The 24,815-nt window shown below is 44.9% G+C and overlaps 5 protein-coding genes across 7 annotated transcripts; 4 read left to right on the top strand and 1 right to left on the bottom strand.

Moving 5' to 3' along the window:
• Positions 1–41: 41 nt before the first annotated feature.
• On the top strand, positions 42–1,058 carry LOC135338055 (uncharacterized). Its single transcript, XM_064534070.1, has 4 exons — positions 42–170; positions 221–302; positions 352–716; positions 896–1,058. Exons 1-4 carry the CDS (start codon positions 92–94, stop codon positions 985–987), a joined length of 618 nt encoding a protein of 205 aa, XP_064390140.1. The 5' UTR covers positions 42–91; the 3' UTR covers positions 988–1,058.
• Positions 1,059–1,071: 13 nt separating this feature from the next.
• Positions 1,072–3,116, bottom strand: LOC135338049 (snRNA-activating protein complex subunit 3-like). Its single transcript, XM_064534064.1, has 6 exons — positions 2,731–3,116; positions 2,565–2,580; positions 2,274–2,501; positions 1,817–2,055; positions 1,531–1,710; positions 1,072–1,432 (listed from the first exon to the last, which is right to left on the bottom strand). Exons 1-6 carry the CDS (start codon positions 3,030–3,032, stop codon positions 1,180–1,182), a joined length of 1,218 nt encoding a protein of 405 aa, XP_064390134.1. The 5' UTR covers positions 3,033–3,116; the 3' UTR covers positions 1,072–1,179.
• Positions 3,117–3,129: 13 nt separating this feature from the next.
• LOC135338051 (stomatin-like protein 2, mitochondrial) lies at positions 3,130–5,988 on the top strand. Of its 2 annotated transcripts, none has more exons than XM_064534066.1 (10): positions 3,130–3,282; positions 3,336–3,404; positions 3,460–3,534; positions 3,591–3,690; positions 3,771–3,829; positions 3,885–4,017; positions 4,291–4,440; positions 4,537–4,715; positions 4,805–4,955; positions 5,972–5,988. In XM_064534066.1, coding segments are annotated over exons 1-10 (975 nt in total). In that variant the 5' UTR covers positions 3,130–3,225; the 3' UTR covers positions 5,974–5,988. The 2 variants fall into 2 exon arrangements, with proteins under 2 accessions (XP_064390136.1, XP_064390135.1); XM_064534065.1 differs by lacking the exon at positions 5,972–5,988 and adding an exon at positions 5,290–5,634 and having other exon boundaries at positions 4,805–4,933.
• Positions 5,989–6,032: 44 nt separating this feature from the next.
• LOC135338038 (xanthine dehydrogenase/oxidase-like) lies at positions 6,033–15,344 on the top strand. 2 transcript variants are annotated; one of them, XM_064534049.1, is made up of 25 exons: positions 6,033–6,158; positions 6,275–6,332; positions 6,553–6,752; positions 6,919–7,045; positions 7,105–7,166; positions 7,244–7,529; positions 7,741–7,908; positions 8,062–8,138; positions 8,361–8,454; positions 8,698–8,807; positions 8,921–9,117; positions 9,435–9,629; positions 9,880–10,011; positions 10,129–10,292; positions 10,456–10,613; positions 11,760–12,115; positions 12,169–12,256; positions 12,309–12,395; positions 12,482–12,813; positions 13,064–13,241; positions 13,484–13,612; positions 13,748–14,056; positions 14,444–14,650; positions 14,883–15,050; positions 15,137–15,344. In XM_064534049.1, the coding sequence occupies exons 1-25, from the start codon at positions 6,102–6,104 to the stop codon at positions 15,185–15,187; spliced, it is 3,990 nt and encodes a 1,329-aa protein (XP_064390119.1). In that variant the 5' UTR covers positions 6,033–6,101; the 3' UTR covers positions 15,188–15,344. The 2 variants fall into 2 exon arrangements, with proteins under 2 accessions (XP_064390119.1, XP_064390120.1); XM_064534050.1 differs by having other exon boundaries at positions 6,080–6,165.
• A 125-nt stretch (positions 15,345–15,469) lies between these two features.
• Positions 15,470–24,765, top strand: LOC135338039 (xanthine dehydrogenase/oxidase-like). The gene is made up of 25 exons (XM_064534051.1): positions 15,470–15,629; positions 15,682–15,739; positions 15,847–16,046; positions 16,164–16,290; positions 16,350–16,411; positions 16,490–16,775; positions 17,066–17,233; positions 17,897–17,973; positions 18,646–18,739; positions 18,814–18,923; positions 19,391–19,587; positions 19,666–19,860; positions 19,948–20,079; positions 20,323–20,486; positions 20,651–20,808; positions 21,202–21,557; positions 21,611–21,698; positions 21,751–21,837; positions 21,933–22,264; positions 22,386–22,563; positions 22,791–22,919; positions 23,043–23,351; positions 23,932–24,138; positions 24,366–24,533; positions 24,609–24,765. Exons 1-25 carry the CDS (start codon positions 15,573–15,575, stop codon positions 24,657–24,659), a joined length of 3,990 nt encoding a protein of 1,329 aa, XP_064390121.1. The 5' UTR covers positions 15,470–15,572; the 3' UTR covers positions 24,660–24,765.
• The last annotated feature ends 50 nt before the right edge of the window (positions 24,766–24,815 follow it).

Genomic DNA, 24,815 nt, shown 5'->3' with positions numbered 1-24,815 from the left:
GTGAAATAATATTTTCTTCTGCAGCTCTAATTAGGGTGGGGCTTAAAGGTGGGCGTGAGCGCTGTGCAGTGCAGTACTGCATCTTGGATGCATGATGGCTTACCTACCCTTCAGAGGACACTCTGCCTGGTTCTCCTGCAGCGTGGATATCAAGATCATAGAGAAATGGAGTAAGTGGTAGCCTTGTTGATTTTGCCTGTGCATTTACTGCTCTCTACAGGTGTCAATGGTGGACTCTATGCTGATGAAACATGTGCTGACTACTTGTTCAGTGATGATGCAAAAATGAAAGACACCATCAGGTAATAAACAACTAATTCTAGTACTAAACGAATACGAATACTTGTATAGGATCTACGAATCTCAGGATGAGATTGCTGTATTCCAGACTTCTTGGATAACAGAAATATTGCAGAGACAATGTCAACTCCATGATGTTGTATTGGGACAGCACTTGTTGTGTCCTCATTTCCTGGCTCCCATTGCAACTCCTGAAATCCTCAACTCACGGGCCCGGGCACTACCCTCCACTCATGAGACATACAGTGATGCCCAGGCCCTAGATGGTGGTCCTGGTGGAGAGGGGAAGATGACCGAGGGAGAGCTCTGGACTGATAACACAGCCCTGGATGGTGGTCGTGGTGAGGAGGGGAAGATGACTGAGGTAAAGCTCTGGGCCGAACTAGAGGCACAAGCTTTAGCATGCAAGATGGCAGGTAAGTGTGGACACTCTAGCTTATAGCAGGAGTGTTCATGCACTCCTGCTTATAGATAATACAATATCTCTCTGTACTCATGTAGCAAAACATGTACTTTTGTAAACCGTCTGTGAATTTGCCTTTTTCTCATACTGGTGTACAGCTACAAATAACAACGTTTATTTTTGTACATGCAGAGGTGCTCCATGTGGACCATATTAGAACTGATGAAAAGATGTATGACTTTGACTGTTCCAAACCTGGGTTTGTTATCAAACGGATCAACTAGCTATCCATTTACTGTATGGTATGGTACATCAATTCTACATTCAATGTCCTTAATTTTCTTGTTGTGTACATAAAATTTGCATCATTGATAAGAATTGACAAGAAATTGTACGAGAAAAAGCATGGCTGTATGCATGAGCAATAAAGAGTAAAATAAGGAATCGAAAAACACAACACAAAGTGCAGAGTCAGTTCAATGGCTAGTTGGGTGAAACGGGTAGGCCTCAAAGTTACCGATCTTCTTCCCCTCCTTTGAGTAATGAAATTGGGTAAAGCAATCTTCACAAAAATGACAGGGGGAGCAAGTAGCCAAATCATCATTGAAGGTGACCCACTGGGGCTGTGCGGCCCTACACATTCTGCACTTGATGGCCTGTCGTCTGTGTCGATAGGACAGTCGAGGATATTGTACAAGAGAGGGAGGGTCCACACCTTGATGAAACATCCTGCACAAGGGGAAAGAATCGTATTAACAGTGGAATCATTAATCTGTATGCTATTGCCTTAAGCCACCTTGCCCCCCCCAGGCTATACGACATCTCACCTCATGTCAGTGAACTTGATGAGATGCTCACAGTCAGTGTGATGAGCGAAGAGGTAGGGATAACCCAGTCGCAGTGAGAGCTCTTCGAAGGTTGTGTCAGCCATGTTGTCTGTGGTGAACTGCTCCACTCTACGAGCCAGTTGTTGTCTCTCCTTGACACTTGCCCACTCCATAATGGGTCTGCATGGTTGCACTTATCTACAAACTGACAGAATAATTCTTATAATTAAATTTAATGGCACAGTGACCGGTACGTACTATATAATATTGCAATTAGTTGTCTTACTTGCTGAGGTCAACACTGTCTGAGTGCCTCCTGTCATTGTAAAAAGTGTTGTTGATGAAGAAGAAAGCAGAGGGTGACACGTTGGGAGGGTTGGGTAGAGAGTCTACCTGCTCATGGTAAGAGGAGGGGCTCTCACTGAAGTCCTTCTTGATAAAGAAGTCATTATGGCACACAATATTGTCCCTGAGTTCTGTCAACTTTTGGGAGCCCAGCACGACAAACTCTTGATCGCGCTGCTTCTGAGAAACAAAATATATCATCTGGAGTGAATCAGTGATTGTTAAAACAATCAGCTCGCACAGAGCACCAATACAAGCATCTATGCCACAATAGATACCATTACATAGCCTCGACTCCAGGCCGCTCTCAATTGAGAAGGGCTGGGATCGAGGCTATCCATTACAGTAAGTTAAGACAGCACTTTTGTGCAATAAATTACAGTATCTCCAGTGCTTACATTGATGGGATGAAACACTGTTACTGAGAGAACCACTTCTCCAGGGGGTACCTTAGCCGGACACTCTTTCACCGGCTCGCTCCCCACCAGATTGTAGCCGTACGTCACTGGGTTTTTACGTAAAATGTTTCGCAAGAGTTTATGATGCTTGAAGGACTTGAAGCACGACTCCTCTGACACCACCTTACTCAAATCAAGCCTACGCAGACCAGGGAACCCGTCCGTGGGCTGCAGAAATAAACGATAATATTTAATCACTCTGTTATACAATTATCATGTATCATCACTTACAAGTAGTTTCTTTGGACTGTTTAATATTTCCGTCAAGTACATGAAGGGAAAAAAAGAAAAAATTAATGGACAGAATTATAAACGTAAAAGCAATAATACAGCTACTAGGGTGGTGTGTATATGTATGATTATACAGATGGCCAGCACATTGTTAGACTGTTCTTACTCCATCTCATCTTTCAGCTTTGTCAGCTCAGATATTGTTAGCCCCAACTCAGACGCTGTAAAGAGATTGGTTTTATTGCTCCTCGCCTGGTCAAAGCTACCATCAACTAGACTCTGAACGCTCTTCCTGCACAGTGTCTTGAAATCCCTCACACTAACCAAATCGGATATTTGTGAACTCTTGACTTGGTGGTCTTTATTCCAGCTTTCCCATGCTCCCACTGTGTCCGTATCTTGCCAGTCTTCCTCGTCCTCCTCCTCGTCAGAGTAGCCATCATCATCGTATGCATCAGGAGACGCCATGAGAAGAGTATAAAGCTAGCTAGCTAGGTATGCATTCTCTTTTCTTGAGCTAGCTAGCCACGTGGAGTTGGTAAAGATCGTCACATTGCAAAAGCTTAGAAGCTAGCTTTGACCACCCACGTGGCAAGAAAGGCTAAAGCTACAGTACAGCAGTATAGTATAGTAGTACAAACCTAAAAGAATCTACTCAACAATGGCAAGTGTGAGAGTGCTGTTACCAAAGATTAAAGCCTCAGCTTTGAGAGCTCCAGTAAGACAAGTCTGTAATGGCTGCAATGTACCCATTCATTTATGCATGTGCAGGGATTGAGACAAGCGTGTCTATTCTCGACAACCTCTGTCACTCAACGAAGATCTGCTCCTCCCAACCTGGTAGGTATCTCATCCAACACAATACTGTCAATAATCACTTGACCTTTCTTTTCAGATAATCAACTTTGTGCCCCAGCAACAAGCTTGGATTGTGGAGAGATTTGGACGATACTTAAAAACACTACAGCCGGTTAGATTACATTATTCAATACTCAGCATGTAAATTACCGTATAGTTTTACTGCAGGGCCTCAATATCCTTATACCAATCGTTGACCAGATCAAGTATGTCCAGAGCCTTAAGGAGAATGCTATAGACATTCCCTCCCAGTCTGCCATTACACTTGGTGAGTCCAGTAACAACCCTACAGTCCCTACACCTAATCTCCAAATTACATATATGACATAATTAACCTAATTAATACAGACAACGTAACTTTACACTTGGATGGCGTGCTGTACTATAGAGTTATGGATCCTTATAAGGTAAGCCTCCCCTCCATGGAACAGTATGTAACTGCCCCACCCCCTTCCCTTTCAGACCTCGTATGGTGTTGAGGATGCTGAGTATGCAGTAGTCATGTTGGCCCAGACAACAATGAGGTCAGAGTTGGGAAAGATTAAACTAGACTCCGTGTTTCAAGAGAGAGAAAATCTCAATCACATGATTGTGGGTGAGTACACTGTGTGACCTGTATAATTATGGAGCGTGTGTTTAATTACTCCTGCTTTTTCTAAATTAGTTACCGTATAACGAGTATTTTTGTTGATGCCAATGTTCGTATGAACTACTGCAATTAAATATTCGTACAGCTCAGGATAGTGGCGTAGAACCTACTGTGGTAGTAATGTTTGGATGATGCTGAAAAATATGAAAATGTCCACCATACAAAAATAACCTGCTATACGGTATGTCTAAATGTTCCCACCCACACACATGTCCACAGAGGCGATCAACCACGCGGCTGAGGCCTGGGGAATTCGCTGCATGAGATACGAGATTAGGGACATTGCGCTCCCCACCAAAGTGAAGGAAGCCATGCAGATGCAAGTGGAGGCTGAGCGAAAGAAGAGAGCAAACATCTTAGACTCTGAAGGTGTGTTTCCACGGGTATTATCAGCTACTTAGTGGTTGATATAGTGGTACAATTTTTGACAATACAAGTACAATGTTAAATGCATTGTGTGTTCAGGCGCTAAACAGTCTGCTATCAATCGTGCTGAGGGTCTTCGCCAGAGCACCATCTTGGCCTCTGAGGCTGTGAGGATTGAGCAGGTGAACAGAGCCAAGGGAGAGGCCGTCGCCATTCTTGCCAAGGCTCAGGCCCGAGCTCAGGCTCTCAACACACTGGGGGCAGCCATTGGAAGACAGGTAGCTGTCTACTTGTTTTAATATATTTGCTGCAATTTTAAATATAGCTTATCTGTACCAGCTGATGTTTTTATTTATTTATCCTGTAGAATGGCGATAAGGCAGCCTCACTGGCAGTGGCAGAACAGTATGTGGCAGCTTTCTCCCAACTGGCCAGGACCACCAACACTCTCATCCTGCCAGAAAAGACTGGTGACATCAGCTCAATGGTCTCACAGGTGTGCTGTGTGTGTGATGTGTGCTGTGTGTAAAAACACCGCATATTAGTGGATGTTTTTTCTAAATCAGGCCTGTTTTCGCACAGGTGTGCTGTGTGTGTGATGTGTGCTGTGTGTAAAAACACCGCATATTAGTGGATGTTTTTTCTAAATCAGGCCTGTTTTCGCACAGGTGTGCTGTGTGTGTGATGTGTGCTGTGTGTAAAAACACCGCATATTAGTGGATGTTTTTTCTAAATCAGGCCTGTTTTCAGAGCTATCTTACATTGTCTATAACTGTGTTAGGAACGTCCAATAATTTTGTTCATAGAGTGCATTTATGATAATGATTATTGCTTCTTGTTCTGTGATCGCAGGCTGTTGGAATATTTGGTCACATGACATCAAACAGTCCTTTGAAGTCCGCTGATGGTGAAGAGGGGACCCCCCACGACCCAACCCCCACAGACCAGACACTGGAGCAACTCACTGCCTCTATTGACAAGACAATCGATGAGAGTGTATTTAGGTCCGTGCTCAGCGAAGAGAAGGCAGCAAAGAAGGACAGAGATACACACTTCACTTTAGATACTTCACCAACGAGACCAACTGACGACGAAAAGTAACACTCATATAGTGCTAGTGAGGGTAACATTTTTTGTGGCCGTTATTATCTTTAGAGAAGATGCTTTTGTGAATTGTTATAATTATAAGGAATGTTGCGAACTGCACTGTGCATGTGATAGTTATTACATTATAAAAAAAAAACATAAAAAAAAACTACCACTGTAGCCGGGCTGTTGACTATCACAATGAAAGACTACAGGCCGAGGGCTGTGATCTAATGAAAGACTACAGGAGGGCTGTGATCTAATGAAAGACAGGAAGGGCTGTGATCTAATGAAAGACTACAGGAGACCTGTTGACTATCACAATGAAAGACGACAGGAAAGTGAGTGACCAGTTTCCCAGCCACCCACCTACAGCTCCGGAGCCCCGGTTTATAACCCACACGCTACATGGGTGAACTGCAACAAGTCAAAAACGTGGGAGGAAAGGAATCTTTTAGCCTCGATCCAAGGCCGCACTGAAGATGAGGCCTCTTATGCACTGAAAAGGAGGCGGGGCTAAGGATGCATGGATACCCACTTCCGTAATATTAATTAATACATGAACCATCGCGAGCATCATGGCTGAGTTAGAGGGAGCCAAAGAAAGCATTTCCTTCTATGTGAATGGAGGAAAGGTGTGAAGTATGCATGCTAGTATACTGCTAGCTAAACTGCATTGCATCCTGGATACACATTAATTAATTAATCACTATAAATAAATATGATAATTTTATATACACCGTGTGTGCAGGTTGTTGTGGAGAGCCCGGACCCGGAGACCACTCTATTGTACTTCCTAAGAACGCAGCGTATCCTCGTAAACCTCTTTCATGCAAAATGTTGTATTGTATATTTCGTATTGAGGAGCATCATACGAAAATTAAAACTACGAAATTATTCTACAGCATACTCAACGTCACTATCCTGAGCTGTACTAAAATGTAGTTCATACAAAAATGTGTACCAACAAAAATTACCCGCGTATGCGTATATTGCCCGAGTACTTTCCTTAGCGCCCCGTCCCTCTAGTCCGCCTAACAGGTACTAAGCTTGGGTGTGGAGAGGGTGGATGTGGTGCCTGTACGGTGATGCTCTCCTGGTATCAAGAGGGCGTGGTTACACATGCTGCCGTCAACGCTTGTCTTGCCCCCCTCTGTTCTGTCGATGGTATGGCGGTCACCACAGTGGAGGGGATTGGTAGCTCCCGCGGTCTCCTTCATCCTGTTCAGGTGATCATATACGATACAAAGTCATTCGCTTAATTCCTTCCTGCTAACAGTTTTGCAGTCTTTTGATTCTTTTCAAAGACTTCTCACTTTCCTCATAGATATCAGATGAAATTATTACTTCCAACTACGATATCTCACAACATGTTCCCCCTCTCCTCCCATGCAGGAGCGTATAGCGCGTGCCCACGGATCACAGTGTGGCTTCTGCACCCCCGGTTTTGTCATGTCCATGTACACTCTCCTCAGGAACAGCCACGCCCCCTCAGAGAAGCAGATTGAGGGAGCATTCGAAGGTACGTACGTGTACAATGTCACCTCTGTATCTCTAGTGTGTGTGTGTGTGTCCCCTCAGGCAATCTGTGCAGGTGTACTGGGTACAGGCCCATCCTAGAGGGATTCAAAACCTTCTCACAGGTGAGCTTCACCTGTGACCCCCCCCCTACACACCATACCCCCACATAATGACCCCACACACACAATGCCCCCCACAGACTGGCTGCTGTGGCGGTGCTACCAAATGCTGTATGGATGTCGAAAGCTCTGATGGAATTAAGACGATCAAAGGTCCTTCTGTCCTCTTTGATGCTTCCAAGTTTCGACCTCTTGACCCCACCCAGGAACCCACCTTTCCCCCAGCACTCAGGACGGAGCCTCTCATCCCATTGGCTATCAAGGGGCCGAGGGTGTCATGGTATCGACCTTTGACCCTGGACCAGTTGCTGGTGTTGAGAGCAAGGTTCCCTCAGAGCAAGTTGGTCATTGGAAACACGGAGATAGGTGAGTGGTTGTCAAGGAGACTGTGAGGTACTGTATTAGCAAGTGTATTATAATAACGTTCTTACTATGCGATATTTGATTCCTACTGTATACTTTATATACTTGCTACAGACTAACAGTAATGACAATGATTTGATTTGCAGTAGCTCATGTTGTGTTTGTGTGTATTCTCCTGTTTCTGCCGCATACCCACTGCCCTACACATACACAGGCGTGGAAGTCAAGTTTAAGGGGGCCTTCTACGATACTCTCATCAGCTGCTCTCAAGTACCTGAGCTCAACAAGATGGCGGTCACTGACGAGGGACTGACAGTGGGAGCATCTGTGACACTCACCCGACTGGAGGAACAGCTTAAGCATCTAGTGGAGTCTCTACCAGGTTTGATTATATGAAGTGGCATTTTTGTGATGTTCTACTAATTAATGCTAACGTCCGCACACATGCATTCTATCTGTGCTAACGTAATTTGTGTTCAGATTGTCCAATTTCAGAATTACCTTTCCAATGGTGTGTTTAGATTATATTATACAGAGAACAAGACGAGGACATTCTCTGCTCTCCTGGAGATGCTGCGGTGGTTTGCAGGACAACAGATCAGGAATGTGTCGGTCAGTACCTCTCCCTAATATCGTATGAACTACCCAATTACATATTTCGGATTCTAAATATTTGTACAGCTGAGAATAGTGACGTAAAACCTATTGCACATAATAATTTCGCAGTTTATAATTTTTGTATCAATGCTCGAAAAGGAAAATATCCTACGTAAGAAAATAACCGGCTATACGGTACTCTATATCCTGTAACTCAATACTCCTCTGTCCCCTCAGGGTATTGGTGGAAATATCTGCAACGCTAGTCCAATCTCAGACCTCAATCCAACTCTGTTAGCGGCCGGAGTGAAGCTAACCATAGCAACCAAAGGTAGTGATGTTACCAAAATTTGGGAAATTTGAACCGAAGACCGCCAAATTAAAGTTTTCCTGTGAACACAATGTCATTGCTGTATTGCCACGGATGTTAAATTAATAAGTCGGTTTAAATGGCTCATTCGCCAGATATTATACCTGCCAAATTTTCTTGTTATACGTGCAGGTATATAGAAAACCCTTTCTAAACTAAAACTATACCTATTGCACTAGCAAAGATCTCCTCTGATCTCTACAGACAGTAACCGGGTGATAGTGATGGATCCTAGCTTCTTCACTGGCTACAAGAAGACAGCCGTTAAGCCGGGGGAAATACTACTATCAATCCTTATCCCCTTCACGAAAGAGGTAGGTCATGTGATCACTGTACATGGTAGTGAAGGGCAGGGGAGGTCTGACATGCATGCACGAATCACTACCATGTACTGAGTTTGTCACTATCCCCCATTTTTTCCTTGCAGTATGAGTTTGTGCTGAGTTACAAGCAGGCTAGGAGGAGAGAGGATGACATTGCCATCGTCAACGCTGGTCTTAGAGTCGTCTTAGCACCACCAGCGGGTGATTCCGATTGGACAGTCCAAGACTGTTGCCTTAGTTATGGAGGGATGAGTTACATAACTACAGTGGCCAAGAAGACACAGGCTTATCTGATTGGAAAGTGAGTACACACATACAACAGTAATAGAGATACTTGTGTTTAGTATAATACCATATAGTGCAAAATTTTAGAGGGGCTTAATTTTTGCGGATTTCGTGGGTTAGAATCCTACACGAAAATTAAGTCCATGAAAATTGTTTTTTAATTAGAATTACCTGCTATAACATGCAAAGATTTAAAGGCGTGGCTTCCGGTAAGCAGTCATTCCGCGAACATTGTGCAACGAAATAGCTTTTAGAGGCCAATCCATGAAATATAAGTGCCTCGAAAATTTCGCACTATACGGTATTGCGTTAAATTATTTCATTAATCACCAGGCCATGGTGTGAGTCTACACTGGAGGGGGTGTGTCCACTACTCCTGGAGGACCTGCCCCTCTCCCCTGACGTACCTGGGGGCATGCCGGACTACAGGCGCTCTCTTGTCACATCCTTCTTCTACAAGTTCTATCTCACCGTCCTCTCTCGTTTGAGGAGTGAGCCCCTGCCACAGGATCTCGTTAGTGCCACGAGGTCAGTGGTCCATGGTGTGTATTGTTGCTAGGTTAGCCTCATCATTACCAGGAACGTTTGTTACGGTTTTAATAGACGTAGTTATTTGAGGGCCTCGGGGAAACCAATACGAACACACTGTTTCCACGTCTGTGTAGATCACCTAAGGCAATTTAGAGCTCTGTTTCTACCCTATTTCTACTCTCTGTGTATAGGCTGGTCCTTTCAACTGTGATATTACTCGTCCACCTGGTTGTACTATACCCCCCAGGTTGTTTGAGAGACCCCCAGTGCAGAGTAGTCAAGGGTTTCAGAGTGTGTCAGACAAGCAGCTGCCAGAGGATAGTGTGGGGCGACCATTGATGCATCTCTCCGCTCTACAGCAGGCATCAGGGGAGGCAAGGTGAGGGGGCGGAGATTATGAGGGGGTGGGGCTGTGTAGTCCTATTGGTGTCATCAAAGATCGGGTAAAATCCATCAAATTTTGTCTACTGTTTAAATATGCATCCCCCCTGCATAGGTACATGGACGACATCCCCCCCACAGAGGGGGAGCTGTACGCTGGCCTCGTCCTCAGCACGCATCCTCACGCTAACATCACCGTCAACTGGAGCGAAGCCGTCAAACTTCCAGGGGTCAAAGGTTATGTGGGTGTGGCAGATGTTCCAGGAAGTAACGCTACAGGTATGTGTGACTATATATAGGGTCTTATTTGTTTGTTGGGGTGAGGATTCATTGATTCTGATATTATTTAATAATTTCCCATAATTTTTGGTTTTCTTTTCTAGATTAGCAGCTGCTAGGGGGGTGTGGCTATAACATGACCCTGTCACTCTGAATTATTCAGGCCCGTGGTTGGACGAGGTGGTGTTTGCCGATGGTAAGGTGAATCTGATTGGTCAAGTGATTGGACTAATAGTTGCCGAGAGTCAGCCTCTGGCCCAACGAGCGTGTAAACTGGTGATCGTCACGTACCAAGACCTCCCCTCCGTCATCACCATCGAGGTAGGTGTGTGTGTGGTGATATTGGATCAACAGTACTAAAATTATGGCTGTTAAAAGATGTTTAACTACACCCCCAGCCCTCCGTTTAATAATGGTTTAAGGACTCTTTCAGCTGCCATAACTTGAATTCCGTGGATCCAATATCAATGTTTTTCTGATTTTCTGAAAGCTTATGCAGAGACCTTTCAAGTGGTGCCATCAAAGTTCATATCTGAGAGATAAAAGTATTTGCCAATTTGGCCGTACCATGGATAGTAAATAGTATAATATAATCCTTTCACTTCGATTTTATTATATTAAGTGATAAAAGTATTTGCCAATTTGGCGATACCATGAGGCTGAAAATGGCCCCGAGGAAATGTTGGATTGAACACATCATTTGAAAGGAATATAATTATAAGCTTTCAGAAAATCATAAAATTTTGGACATTCGATCAACGGTACTTTAAGTTAATAGCCATTGAAATAAACTGCAACTCCCCCCCCCCCCCTCAATTTAATTATTTTTCAGCTGCCATAACTTGAATTCCGTGGATCCAATTTCAACGATAATATAATTTTCTGAAAACTTAGAAAGAGACCTTTCAAATGGCGTCATCAAATTTCTTATTTAAACGATAAAAGTATTTGGCAATTTGGCAATACCATGAATATAGCCCATGGTCCAAAGCCGAAAAATGACAAATTATGGCCCCGACGAACTTTTGGATTGAAACACATCATTTGAAAGGACATTTTCTAAGCTTTCCGAAAATCACAAAATTTTTGATATTCGATCAACGGCACTAAAGTTAATGGCTGTTGAAATAACCCTCCCCCCTCCAAATAATAATTATTTTTCAGCTGCCATAACTTGAATTCCGTGGATCCAATTTCAACGATAATATAATTTTCTGAAAACTTAGAAACACACCTTTCAAATGGCATCATCAAATTTCTTATTTAAACGATAAAAGTATTTGGCAATTTGGCAATACCATGGTCCAAAGCCGAAAAATGACAAATTATGGCCCCAAACAAATATTGGATCTAAATATATCATTTGAAAGGTCTCTTTCTGAGCTTTCAGAAAATCAGAAAATTTTTGACATTGGATCAACGGTACTGAAGTTATTGGCTGTTGAAAGATGTTCTTAATTCTCACAGGATGCAATAGCTGTGGAGTCGTACTATCCAACAGTGCGTAGGCTGGAATCAGGTAACGTTGACTCCGCCCTCTCTGACTCGGACCAATGTTTAGAGGGGGTGGTGCGCGTGGGGGGCCAGGACCACTTCTACTTGGAGACTCAAGGCTGTCGTGCTGTACCCAAAGGGGAGAATGGAGAGATGGAGATTGTATCGTCTACGCAAGGAGTTGAGGCTACACAGAAGTGCGCTGCTAGGGCTTTGGACGTGCCCTACAATCGGGTCGTTGCCAAGGTGAAGCGTATCGGAGGTGGCTTCGGAGGTAAAGAGACGCGATCCACTTATCTATCGACCGCTGTTGCCGTGGCAGCTAACAAGTGAGGGGGTGGTGGTATTGTTTGATTATCATGTTGACTGAGTTCCCATTCAGATACCAAGTTCCAGTGAGGATCATGCTGGATCGGAATGAAGACATGATCACGTCGGGAGGACGACATCCATTCCTGGCTAAGTACAAGGTAGGAGGAGTTAGCTGTTGCGTTGTCCTTGTGTCTACCTTTGGTGCCTCAGGTTGGGTTCACCTCTGCTGGGAGATTGACCTCTCTTGACCTCCAGCTGTACTCCAATGCCGGCTACGGACAAGACCTCTCAATAGCAGTGAATAATAATAATAAAACACAATTATTATTATTATGCTAATTACATGGAATTGTCCAATTATTTGCTGATTTTCTCTGCTACAGGTTTTGGAAAGAGCTCTAACTCATTCTGACAACACGTATAATATTCCCAACTTCCGAGCGGTTGCTAGGGCCTGTCGTACGCACATTGCTCCCAACACAGCATTCCGTGGCTTTGGAGGGCCTCAGGGGATGATAATCATGGAGCAAGTGGTGTCCCATGTGGCAAGCGTACTGAGCATGCCCAGTGAGGCTGTGAGGGAGCTGAACATGTATCGTGATGGTGACCTCACGCCCTGGGGGCAGGTACAAGCACAGTGCCCTGTGAGGAGGTGTTGGGATCAACTCAAGCCCGTGTTTGAAGAGAGGAAGAGTGCAGCTGCTGAGTTCAACAAGTGAGTGGGCAGTGTGTGTAAGTAACCATGTACAGTGAGTGGGCAGTGTGTGTAAGTAACCATGTACAGTGAGTGGGCAGTGTGTACTAATTTAATCTGCTGATCTCCGCTAGTCTTGCAAAGCCTATAATTATATTATAGCCTTACGTTTTCCCCACATTTCAGCCATTTTGGTAGCGGTTAGGGTTAGGCCTGTGATTTGTGTTGCAATTAGTATTTGCTTTAATCAACGATTGCTCTGTGTGCTCAGGACCAATCGCTGGGTTAAGAGGGGCGTGTCACTGGTTCCCACCAAGTTTGGAATATCGTTTGGTATAGCGTTCCTGAATCAGGGTGGTGCTCTCCTGCACGTGTACACTGATGGCTCTGTCCTCCTCACCCACGGAGGGATGGAGATGGGACAAGGGCTGCATACCAAGATGGTGCAGGTACACTCTACTGCAATGTACTGTATATATTAGTACATGTGTGTGTGTGTGTGTGTGTGTGTGTGTGTGTGTGCGTGCGTGCGTGCGTGCGTGCGTGTTGCCTTGCAAGGAGCACATAAAGAGAAGGAGCATTTAACTCCCGTACAGTCTCATATCACATTAGTACAAGCTGGCAAACACCAGTGCAGTACATCAACACTTCGTTATCATGTGTGTGTGTGTCCATGTGTGTGTGTGTCCAGGTGTGTGCACGTTGCCTTGGTGTTCCCCCTGAGGCAGTGTTCGTATCAGAGACCTCCACTGACACGGTCCCTAACTCCAGCCCATCAGCTGCCTCCATGTCTACTGACTTGTATGGCATGGCCGTAAAGGTGAGTTGCTATGGTTAGATTATTTGTAGTGATAGCTTTCAGTAAAATAATTATTCCTCCGTTCAAAAATGATGATTTTCATATAATTATTGCTTTATATTGATTTAAATGTATTTTTACTGACCCCTCTCTTAGGATTGCTGTGATCAGATTATGGCCCGCCTCAAGCCTGTGATGGACGAGGACCCAGAGGGGGGGTGGGCGAAGTGGGTACAGAGTGCATACCATCGTCGTATCAACCTCTCAGTACAAGGTTTCTACGCCACCCCCGGGCTTGACTTTGACTGGGAGAAGGGGCGTGGTAATTTGTACGCCTACTTCTCGTATGGAGCAGCTGTAGCTGAGGTGGAGGTGGACACTCTGACTGGAGACTTCACTGTGTTGAGGACTGACATTGTCATGGACGTGGGGGATAGCATCAACCCTGCCATCGATATCGGGCAGGTACATTTTATACATGTAATACCGTATAGCGCGAAATTTTCGAGGCACTTATATTTCATGGATTGGCCGCTAAAAGCATTTCGTTCACATGCAATATTCGCGGAATGACTGCTTACCGGAAGCCACGCCTTTAAATCTTTGCACATTATAGCAGGTAATTCTAATTGAAGAAAAATTTTCGTAGACTTAATTTTCGTGTACGTGTATGATTGCTAACCCATGAAATCCGCGAAAATTAAACCCCTCGAAAATGTAGCGCTATATAAATAGTGAATAGTGTTTATGTATGTGTATATATATACATGTACAATGGAGTAATAGTAGAGTTGGAGACAAAATCATGTACACATAGCTGTATAGTTCTAACTACCCTCTTCCTTCCCTCAGGTGGAGGGAGCGTTCACGCAGGGCCTTGGTCTGGTGACCCTGGAGCAGTGTGTGTATCTGGAGGGGAACCAGAGGACCCAGCGAGGGACTACCTTCACCACTGGACCAGGGACCTACAAGATACCCTCTGTGTCTGATGTGCCCGTGGTGTTCAATGTTAGTCTGTTAGACAGGGCGCCCAACCCCAAGGCTATCTTCTCATCCAAGGTGAGGGGGAAGCTCTTATAGAAGTGAAGCAGCACATGTGTGCTTATGAGTAATTGATTGAGTGGGTGTTTACTGTAAACAGCAGTACATATGTACACAGTTCATCTCATTGTGCTGCATGTACATAATTATACTGTCAGGAACTCTTGATACTGTGTATCCATTTATCCATAGAGTTTTGTTATAATACTCTCCCTGCTCTGCTAACATGCCCCACCCCCCTACCCTCCAGGCTGTTGGTGAGCCTCCACTGTTCCTGGCAGCCAGTGTGTTGTTTGCCCTGAGGGAGGCTGTCACAGCTGCACGGGCAGAGAGTGGAGTGAGTGGCTACTATCGACTGGACAGCCCCGCCACCTGTGAGAGGATACGCATGGCCTGTCAGGACAAGTTCGTTCAGCAGGTGTGTGTGTGTGTGTGTGTGTGTGTGGTCTTGTTCAGTTTTATATACTCCGGGTCCCTCTTTATATACTGATTATAATTATGCAGATGTGTGTTATTGTGGACCCTGCTGCAAAGAGATGGACTGTTGAAGCATAGCTAATAGACATTGTATCATAGACATTGGACATACATGTAGACCTTACTTTTATAGACACTATTTTCGAGAGTTTTTCATACATGTTAACATTTTGATTAAATGTTTTGTGTCAATTAAAATCATTGCATATATACACAAGATTAACACCAGCCCTGAGCTTCTACATATAATTTATTATAATAATAATGTTATACAACTATAACTTCTAGAAGCCATCATTGCTTACAGGACTAAATAGCAACTGTGGTTTTGTGGTAAGAAGCATCTTGCTTATAGGACTACATAGCAACTGTGGTTTTGTGGTAATAAATACAATTAGTATTTTGCAAGGTCTATGCAAACAGTTGTAGTATAGCTAGCTTGAAGATCTACACTATATTAAGCATGGCTGAGTTAGAGGGAGCCAAGGAAAGCATTTCCTTCTATGTGAATGGAGGGAAGGTGAAGTGTATGCATGCTTAAATTAATATTGATAGTCTATACATGTGTGCAGGTTGTTGTGGAGAGCCCGGACCCAGAGACTACTCTACTGTACTTCCTAAGGACTCAGCGTATCCTCTAATATAGCAAATGTAGCCGTAACCTCTCTGTCCATGCAAAATTGACATTTTATATATGTGTAATACTGCGTGAGGGACGTTCCTTAACGTCCCTCTAGTCCGCCTAACAGGTACTAAGCTTGGGTGTGGAGAGGGTGGATGTGGTGCCTGTACGGTGATGCTCTCCTGGTATCAAGAGGGCGTGGTTACACATGCTGCCGTCAACGCTTGTCTTGCCCCCCTCTGTTCTGTGGATGGTATGGCAGTCACCACGGTGGAGGGGATTGGTAGCTCCCGCGGTCTCCTTCATCCTGTCCAAGTACATATTCACTGTTATTGTAAAAATCAGATAAATTATATTACTTCTACATGTATACTTCCAACCACAATAATTATATCCCAACATGTTCCCCTCTCTCCCCTTCCTCCCATGCAGGAGCGTATAGCACGTGCCCACGGGTCACAGTGTGGCTTCTGCACCCCTGGCTTTGTCATGTCCATGTACACTCTCCTCAGGAATAGCCACGCCCCCTCAGAGAAGCAGATTGAGGGAGCATTCGAAGGTACGTACGTGTACAAAGTCACCTCTGTGTATCTCTAGTGTGTGTGTGTCCTCCCTCAGGCAATCTGTGCAGGTGTACTGGGTACAGGCCCATCCTCGAGGGATTCAAAACCTTCTCACAGGTGAGCTTCAACTGTGACCCCCCACACAGACACAATACCCCCCACATACTGACCCCACACACACAATGCCCCCCACAGACTGGCTGCTGTGGCGGTGCTACCAAATGCTGTATGGATGTCAAAAGCTCTGATGGAATTAAGACGATCAAAGGTCCTTCTGTCCTCTTTGATGCTTCCAAGTTTCGACCTCTTGACCCCACCCAGGAGCCCACTTTTCCCCCGGCACTCAGGACGGAGCCTCTCATCCCATTGGCTATCAAGGGGCCGAGGGTGTCATGGTATCGACCTCTGACCCTGGACCAGTTGCTGGTGTTGAGAGCAAAGTTCCCTCAGAGCAAGTTGGTCATTGGAAACACAGAGATAGGTGAGTAGTTGTCAAGAAGACTGTGTAATCTCACAAAACTTGCCTTTTATTACAAATGGCATCAGCAAGCTTATACTGCTTGCATACTTTACATACTGGCTGCAATACGTACCAGTGTGTGTATATATTATATTATAATGACCAAGATGTTGTGCTATTCAAGGTTTGTAGCAGTGTATGTTTACTCCTTTCATTCTCCTGTTTCTGTCCCCATGCATGCATGCACACTGTCCCATGCATGCATGCACACATGCATATACTCACTGCATGCCCCATGCACACATACACAGGTGTGGAAGTCAAGTTTAAGGGGGCCTTCTACGATACTCTCATCAGCTGCTCTCAAGTGCCTGAGCTCAACAAGATGGCGGTCACTGAGGAGGGACTGACAGTGGGAGCATCTGTGACACTCACCCGACTGGAGGAACAACTCAAGTATCTAGTGGAGTCTCTGCCAGGTTGGGTAGAGGGGGGGACATTGATTGTATTGCTGTTAAAGTGACATCTTTGTGATGTTCTGCTAATAAGGTCTGCACACATGGTGTTCAGATTAATAGTTCAATAGAATCACCTTGCAAATGTTTTTCACCACGTGAAACCGTATTTGGAAAGCCACTAATTGCTTGCAAACCATAGCGATGTATTGTAGTACAAAGATCAAAGGAAAAACGCTTGCAAATGTTTTTCACCACGTGAAACCGTATTTGGAAAGCCACTAATTGCTTGCAAACCATAGCGATGTATTGTAGTACAAAGATCAAAGGAAAAACGCTTGCAAACCATAGCTATGTATTGTGTAGACACGTGTAGGGATTCAGCCACTTAGTGTAAAAACCATTCACTCTCCATATAATTACATCATGATGGCAATGCGGTGATCCCGGGCCGCGCGGAGTTAGCCGCTCCTTCTCTCTATTTATGGGCTCCTGATTATAATTATAGTATTATATCGTATAGCGGGTATATTTCGAGGGTATAAATGTTAGCTGATTAAGTATGTACCGTGAACATTTATATGCATGTTGCAAAAATGCTGCTAATTAAATTTGCAAAAACCTATCTAATGATCATCCCGCAAAAGTTTATACCCTCGAAATATACCCACTATACGGTATATACAGAGCACAAGACGAGGACATTCTCTGCTCTCCTGGAGATGCTGCGGTGGTTTGCAGGACAACAGATCAGGAATGTGTCGGTTAGTACCCCCATCCCTAATATTCTATATCTCGTCCAAGGGCATATCGACTGCCAAAGGCGGGAGAGGGCATGCAACTCAGCATCTATCCAACGTACTCACCGAAATTCAAATGATATTTATGGAATACCAGATATGCCATAAATAGATAAGAGTAACTATTACTGTATAACAAGTCAAGTAATAGTTGAATAGTCAGTATAATTATGTATACTCTACTTCAGAACTGAGCATCACCACCATGGAAGTATAGAAGCTATAGGGTCTGAGAGCGGCCCTACCTCCAAGATATAGTAGCTAACGGCTTCTGGGGAGGCACATTCGAAAGAACGTACTTCGACGTTCTCCTTGATCCCGTTAAACAGACATGCCCAACTTTCCTCTGCGTACAGAAAACATGAACGAACGCATCAAAAATTCAGAATCGAACATACCAACATGAACAATTTTATCATTTGCGTTTCTCCTTTACTTATCTCTCTGTACAACATTTTGTCTCTCTGTGATAGATCGAGGGTCAATGGTCCATTGTACTGATCGTGGAGGCGAAGTATTGCGGTATTGCTAAAAAATAGATCTATGAGTATCATTTGAATTTCGGTGATATCGAGTCGCATGCCCTCTTTTTTATATACGCCCTTGCCATAACTCAACACTCCTCCGTCCCCTCAGGGTATTGGGGGAAATATCTGCAACGCTAGTCCAATCTCAGACCTCAATCCAACTCTGTTAGCAGCTGGAGTGAAGCTCACCATAGCAACCAAAGGTAATCAAGCTAATGATGTTTGTAACACTATACTGTACTAGCTAGGAATGATCTCCTTTGATTTTTACAAGCAGATGCTACCAGGGTGATAGTGATGGATCCCAGCTTCTTCACTGGCTACAAGAAGACAGCCATTAAGCCGGGGGAAATACTACTATCAATCCTTATCCCCTTCACCAAAGAGGTAGGTCATGTGATCACTGTACAGGGTAGTATAGTGTTGGCCCCACTCTCACGTGTAGTATAAGTTTGTCATTATCCGGAACTTTCTTTCTTTTCTCCTTTGTTTCCAATAATTATATCCCCCACGTTATTTCACTATCCCGATGCAGTGTTTCCCACTACCGTATAACGAGAACATTTGGCCAGCGTTTAATTTAGCGATTTGGCGAATTTTACCGAAAATCGCCAAATTTAAAATTGCCAAATTAAAGTGTTTTCCGGTGGACACAATGTCATTGCTGTACTGTGGTAGCCATGCTTGATATTTTTAAAAAATCCAAGTCGTTCAAATTGCTCATTCACCAAATAAAATTATAACTATTACATTGTAACCAAATAAAAAACATGTATACATTGGAACACAGAGTAGAAAGCAATAATACTCGCCAAATTGTCCTGTTATACAGTATCCCCCATTTTTCCTTGCAGTATGAGTTTGTGTTGAGTTATAAGCAGGCTAGGAGGAGAGAGGATGACATTGCCATCGTCAACGCTGGTCTTAGAGTCATCTTAGCACCACCAACGGGTGATTCTGATTGGACAGTCCAAGACTGTTGCCTTAGTTACGGAGGTATGAGTTACATAACTACAGTGGCCAAGAAGACGCAGGCTTATCTGATTGGAAAGTGAGTACACGTTACTAGTTTGATTGTATTGTATATTGTGCTTATTTATATGTTGTTGACCCTCCGATCCCTCTCCAGGCCATGGTGTGAGTCTACATTGGAGGGGGTGTGTCCACTACTCCTGGAGGATCTGCCCCTCTCGCCTGACGTACCTGGGGGCATGCCGGACTACAGACGTTCTCTTGTTACTTCCTTCTTCTACAAGTTCTACCTCACTGTCCTCTCTCGTTTGAGGAGTGAGCCCCTGCCACAGGATCTCATTAGTGCCACAAGGTCCGTGTTGCATTTGCTTTGTTTCCACTCCCTGTGTAGATTTGTGATATTACTATAACGTACCAACCTGCTGTACCTACCCCCCAGGTTGTTTGAGAGACCCCCAGTGCAGAGTAGTCAAGGGTTTCAGAGTGTGTCAGACAAGCAGCTGCCAGAGGATAGTGTGGGGCGACCATTGATGCATCTCTCCGCTCTACAGCAGGCATCAGGGGAAGCAAGGTGAGAGGGCAGAGGCTGTGAGGGGGTGGGGCTGTGTAGTCCTACTGTATATGGCTATATGGATTGATATCGTCAAAGATCAAGTAAAAATCCATCGATTTTGACCACATTAATTTTTGCCTGCTTTTAAAAACTAAAATATGCAAGCTCTTACAGAGGTCTAGCTGTATCCCTGCTGGCTATGTTACCAAAGCGCTACTTTCTGACGACTTAGCTTAGACGACATGTATCCCCCCTGTATAGGTACATGGACGACATCCCCCCCACAGAGGGGGAGCTGTACGCTGGCCTCGTCCTCAGCACGCATCCTCACGCTAACATCACCGTCGACTGGAGCGAAGCTGTCAAGCTACCGGGGGTTAAAGGTTATGTGGGTGTGGCAGATGTCCCAGGAAGTAACGCTAGAGGTACTATAGGTTGTCATGGCAAATAATGTAGCTTCAATTAAACTGATATTTATTTATTTTGGGTTTGCTTTTCCAAACTACTACGGAATATATTCTGTAGCTCCTCTTAAGGGGGTGTGGCTATCACATGACCCTATTATACAGCATCACTCTGACTCATACAGGGCCGTGGTTGGACGAGGTGGTGTTTGCTGATGGTAAGGTGAATCTGATTGGTCAAGTGATTGGACTAATAGTTGCCGAGAGTCAGCCCCAGGCCCAACAAGCGGCTAAACTAGTCACAGTCACCTACCAAGACCTCCCCTCCGTCATCACTATTGAGGTGTGTGCGGGTGGGTCTACGTGTATTCTTTAGTGATCTGATAGTCTCCCCCTTTGTTTAATCAATGGTTTGGGGACTGTTTCAGCTATCACAACTTGAATTTCGTAAATCCAATATCAACGATATTCTGATTTTCTGAGAGCTTAGAAAAATACCTTTCAAATGGTACCATCAAAGTTCAGATTAAAGTATTTGCCAATTTGGCCATACCATATGGATAATAGCCCATGATCCAAAGCCGAAAAATGACAAATTATAGCCCCGAACAAATATTGGATCTAAATACATCATTTGAAAGGTCTCTTGCTGAGCTTTCAGAAAATCAGAAAAAATTTGACATTGGACATGGTACTGAAGTTATTGGCTGTTGAAAGATGTTCTTAATTCTCACAGGATGCAATAGCTGTGGAGTCGTACTATCCAACAGTGCGTAGGCTGGAATCAGGTGACGTTGACTCTGCCCTCTCTGACTCGGACCAGTGTTTAGAGGGGGTGGTGCGCGTGGGCGGCCAAGACCACTTCTACTTGGAGACCCACGGCTGTCGTGCTGTACCCAAAGGGGAGAATGGAGAGATGGAGCTTGTACCATCTACGCAAGGAGTTGAGGCTGCACAGAAGTCCGCAGCTAGGGCTTTGGACGTGCCCTACAATCGGATCGTTGCCAAGGTGAAGCGTATCGGAGGTGGCTTCGGAGGTAAAGAGACGCGATCCACTTATATCTCGACTGCTGTTGCTGTGGCAGCTAACAAGTGAGGGGGTGGTGGTATTGTTTGATTACCATGTTGACTGAGTTCCCATTCAGATACCAAGTTCCAGTGAGGATCATGCTGGGTCGGAATGAAGACATGATCACGTCGGGAGGACGACATCCATTCCTGGCTAAGTACAAGGTAGGAGGAGTTAGCTGTTGCGTTGTCCTTGTGTCTACCTTTGGTGCCTCAGATTGGGTTCACCTCTGCCGGGAGATTGACCTCTCTTGACCTCCAGCTGTACTCCAATGCTGGCTACGGGCAAGACTTCTCAATTGCAGTGAGTAATTAATAATAGTAACACGGCAAAATAGTTACAAAACAATGTACTCAACAAGTACATTAATTCAATATTATTGTTTTCTATGTCCACAGATTCTGGAAAGAGCTCTAACTCACGCTGAAAATGCGTACAATATTCCTAACTTCCGAGCAGTTGCTAGGGCCTGTCGTACGCACATCGCTCCCAACACAGCATTCCGTGGCTTTGGTGCGCCTCAAGCGATGATAATCATGGAGCAAGTGGTGTCCCATGTGGCAAGCGTACTGAGCATGCCCAGTGAGGCTGTGAGGGAGCTTAACATGTATCGTGATGGTGACTTCACGCCCTGGGGGCAGGTACAGGCACAGTGCCCTGTGAGGAGGTGTTGGGATCAACTCAAGCCCGTGTTTGAAGAGAGGAAGAGTGCAGCTGCTGAGTTCAACAAGTGAGTGGGCAGTGTGTGCTTTGGTTAAGTGTGTACATTTAATTCTGATTGCTGTCAACTTTAGTCTGGATTGATTTATACTTAAGTATTGCTTTAATCAACGATTGCTCTATGTACTCAGGACCAATCGCTGGGTTAAGAGGGGCGTGTCACTGATACCCACCAAATACGGGATAGCATTTGGTATAGGATTCTTGAATCAGGGTGGTGCTCTCCTGCACGTGTACACTGATGGCTCTGTCCTCCTTACCCACGGAGGGATGGAGATGGGACAAGGGCTGCATACCAAGATGGTGCAGGTACACTCTACTGCAATGTACTGTATATATTAGTACATGTGTGCGTGCATGTTGCCTTGCATGATACACAGCATAATTATAGAGTGTATACTGTGTGGCAGGAGAGAAGAAGGTTCTAACTCTTATACGGTAGTCGTACAGTAGCTGATATCTAAGTGGTGCATATAAGCTGACAAACACCAGTGCAGTACACAACAGCTCATTATCATGCATGTGTGTGTGTCCAGGTGTGTGCACGTTGCCTTGGTGTTTCCCCTGAGGCAGTGTTCGTATCAGAGACCTCCACTGACACGGTCCCTAACTCTAGCCCCTCAGCTGCCTCCATGTCTACTGATTTGTATGGCATGGCCGTAAAGGTGAGTTGCTATGGTTAGATTATTTGTAGTGATAGTTTTCAGCAAAATAATTATTCTTGGTCAAAAATGATGATTTTCATATGATTATTGCATATTTACTAACTCCTTGCCCCCCTTTCTTAGGATTGCTGTGATCAGATTATGGCCCGCCTCAAGCCTGTGATGGACGAGGACCCAGAGGGGGGGTGGATGAAGTGGGTACAGAGTGCATACCACCGTTGTATCAGCCTCTCAGTACAAGGTTTCTACGCCACCCCCGGGCTTGACTTTGACTGGGAGAAGGGGCGTGGTAATTTGTATGCCTACTTCTCGTATGGAGCAGCTGTAGCAGAGGTGGAGGTAGACACTCTGACTGGAGACTTCACTGTGTTGAGGACTGACATTGTCATGGACGTGGGGGACAGCATCAATCCTGCCATCGATATCGGGCAGGTACATGTGCATGGTGTACATGTACCATAGTGCATTCATCGTGCACGCTAAAGTCCTTAGCGCACGCACACACACACACACACACACACACACACACACACACACACACACACACACACACACACACACACACACACACACACACACACACACACACACACACACACACACACACACACACACACACACACACACACACACACACACACACACACACACACACACACACACACACACACACACACACACACACACACACACACACACACACACACACACACACACACACACACACACACACACACACACACACACACACACACACACACACACACACACACACACACACACACACACACACACACACACACACACACACACACACACACACACACACACACACACACACACACACACACACACACACACACACACACACACACACACACACAGGTATTAATTGGCAGTACAATAGAGTTGAGGAAAAATCACTTAGTATTATAATGTACAGTACCAAAAGTTCATTAGGACAGTACACATGACTAAAATGTATTTCTAGCTACCCTCTTCATTCCCCCAGGTGGAGGGAGCGTTCACGCAGGGCCTTGGTCTGGTGACCCTGGAGCAGTGTGTGTATCTGGAGGGGAACCAGAGGACCCAGCGAGGGACTACCTTCACCACTGGACCGGGGACCTACAAGATACCCTCTGTGTCTGATGTACCTGTGGTGTTCAATGTTAGTCTGTTAGACAGGACGCCCAACCCCAAGGCTATCTTCTCATCCAAGGTGAGGGGGAAGCTCTTATAGAAATGAAGCAGCACATGTGTGCTTATGAGTAATTGATTGAGTGTGTTTACTGTAAACAGCAGCACATTTGCACACAGTTCATCTCATTGTACTGCATGTATAATTATACTGTCAGGAACTGTTGATACTGTGTATCCATTTATCCATAGAGTTTTGTTATAATACTCTCCCTGCTCTGCTAACATGCCCCCCCCCCCCCCCACCAGGCTGTTGGTGAGCCGCCACTGTTCCTGGCAGCCAGTGTGTTATTTGCCCTGAGGGAGGCCATCACAGCTGCACGGGCAGAGAGTGGAGTGAATGGCTACTATCGACTGGACAGCCCCGCCACCTGTGAGAGGATACGCATGGCCTGTCAGGACAAGTTCGTTCAGCAGGTGTGTGTGTGTGTGGGGGGGTGGTCTTGTTCAGTTTTATATACTCCGGGTCCCTCTATAATTATAATTATGCAGGCGTGTGTTATTGTGGACCCTGCTGCAAAGAGATGGACTGTTGAAGCATAGCTAATAGACATTGTATCATAGACATTGGACATAGACCTTACTTTTATAGACACTATTTTCGAGAGTTTTTCATACATGTTAACATTTTGATTAAAATAATGATAAGAAATTTGATGACACCATTTGAAAGGTGTGTTTCTAAGTTTTCAGAAAATT

The sequence above is a fragment of the Halichondria panicea genome, chromosome 7 (genome assembly GCF_963675165.1).
Source record: "Halichondria panicea chromosome 7, odHalPani1.1, whole genome shotgun sequence".
Taxonomy (NCBI): Eukaryota; Metazoa; Porifera; class Demospongiae; order Suberitida; family Halichondriidae; genus Halichondria; species Halichondria panicea.
This window is presented reverse-complemented; position numbering and strand designations above follow the sequence as displayed.

Coding starts and splice junctions, on each gene's coding strand:
- LOC135338055 (XM_064534070.1), top strand. CDS start 92: ATGATGGCTTACCTACCCTTCAGAGGACACTCTGCCTGGTTCTCCTGC. Junction 171..220: donor CAAGATCATAGAGAAATGGA/GTAAGTGGTAGC, acceptor TGCTCTCTACAG/GTGTCAATGGTGGACTCTAT. Junction 303..351: donor AAAATGAAAGACACCATCAG/GTAATAAACAAC, acceptor ATACTTGTATAG/GATCTACGAATCTCAGGATG.
- LOC135338049 (XM_064534064.1), bottom strand. CDS start 3,032: ATGGCGTCTCCTGATGCATACGATGATGATGGCTACTCTGACGAGGAG. Junction 1,711..1,816: donor GACAGTGTTGACCTCAGCAA/GTAAGACAACTA, acceptor GCAACCATGCAG/ACCCATTATGGAGTGGGCAA. Junction 1,433..1,530: donor ATCAAGTTCACTGACATGAG/GTGAGATGTCGT, acceptor CCCCTTGTGCAG/GATGTTTCATCAAGGTGTGG.
- LOC135338051 (XM_064534065.1), top strand. CDS start 3,226: ATGGCAAGTGTGAGAGTGCTGTTACCAAAGATTAAAGCCTCAGCTTTG. Junction 3,535..3,590: donor ACTTAAAAACACTACAGCCG/GTTAGATTACAT, acceptor GTTTTACTGCAG/GGCCTCAATATCCTTATACC. Junction 4,441..4,536: donor AAACATCTTAGACTCTGAAG/GTGTGTTTCCAC, acceptor TTGTGTGTTCAG/GCGCTAAACAGTCTGCTATC.
- LOC135338038 (XM_064534049.1), top strand. CDS start 6,102: ATGGCTGAGTTAGAGGGAGCCAAAGAAAGCATTTCCTTCTATGTGAAT. Junction 6,159..6,274: donor TCTATGTGAATGGAGGAAAG/GTGTGAAGTATG, acceptor CCGTGTGTGCAG/GTTGTTGTGGAGAGCCCGGA. Junction 10,012..10,128: donor CAGGCATCAGGGGAGGCAAG/GTGAGGGGGCGG, acceptor CCCCCTGCATAG/GTACATGGACGACATCCCCC.
- LOC135338039 (XM_064534051.1), top strand. CDS start 15,573: ATGGCTGAGTTAGAGGGAGCCAAGGAAAGCATTTCCTTCTATGTGAAT. Junction 17,974..18,645: donor AACAGATCAGGAATGTGTCG/GTTAGTACCCCC, acceptor CCGTCCCCTCAG/GGTATTGGGGGAAATATCTG. Junction 19,861..19,947: donor GATCTCATTAGTGCCACAAG/GTCCGTGTTGCA, acceptor CCTACCCCCCAG/GTTGTTTGAGAGACCCCCAG.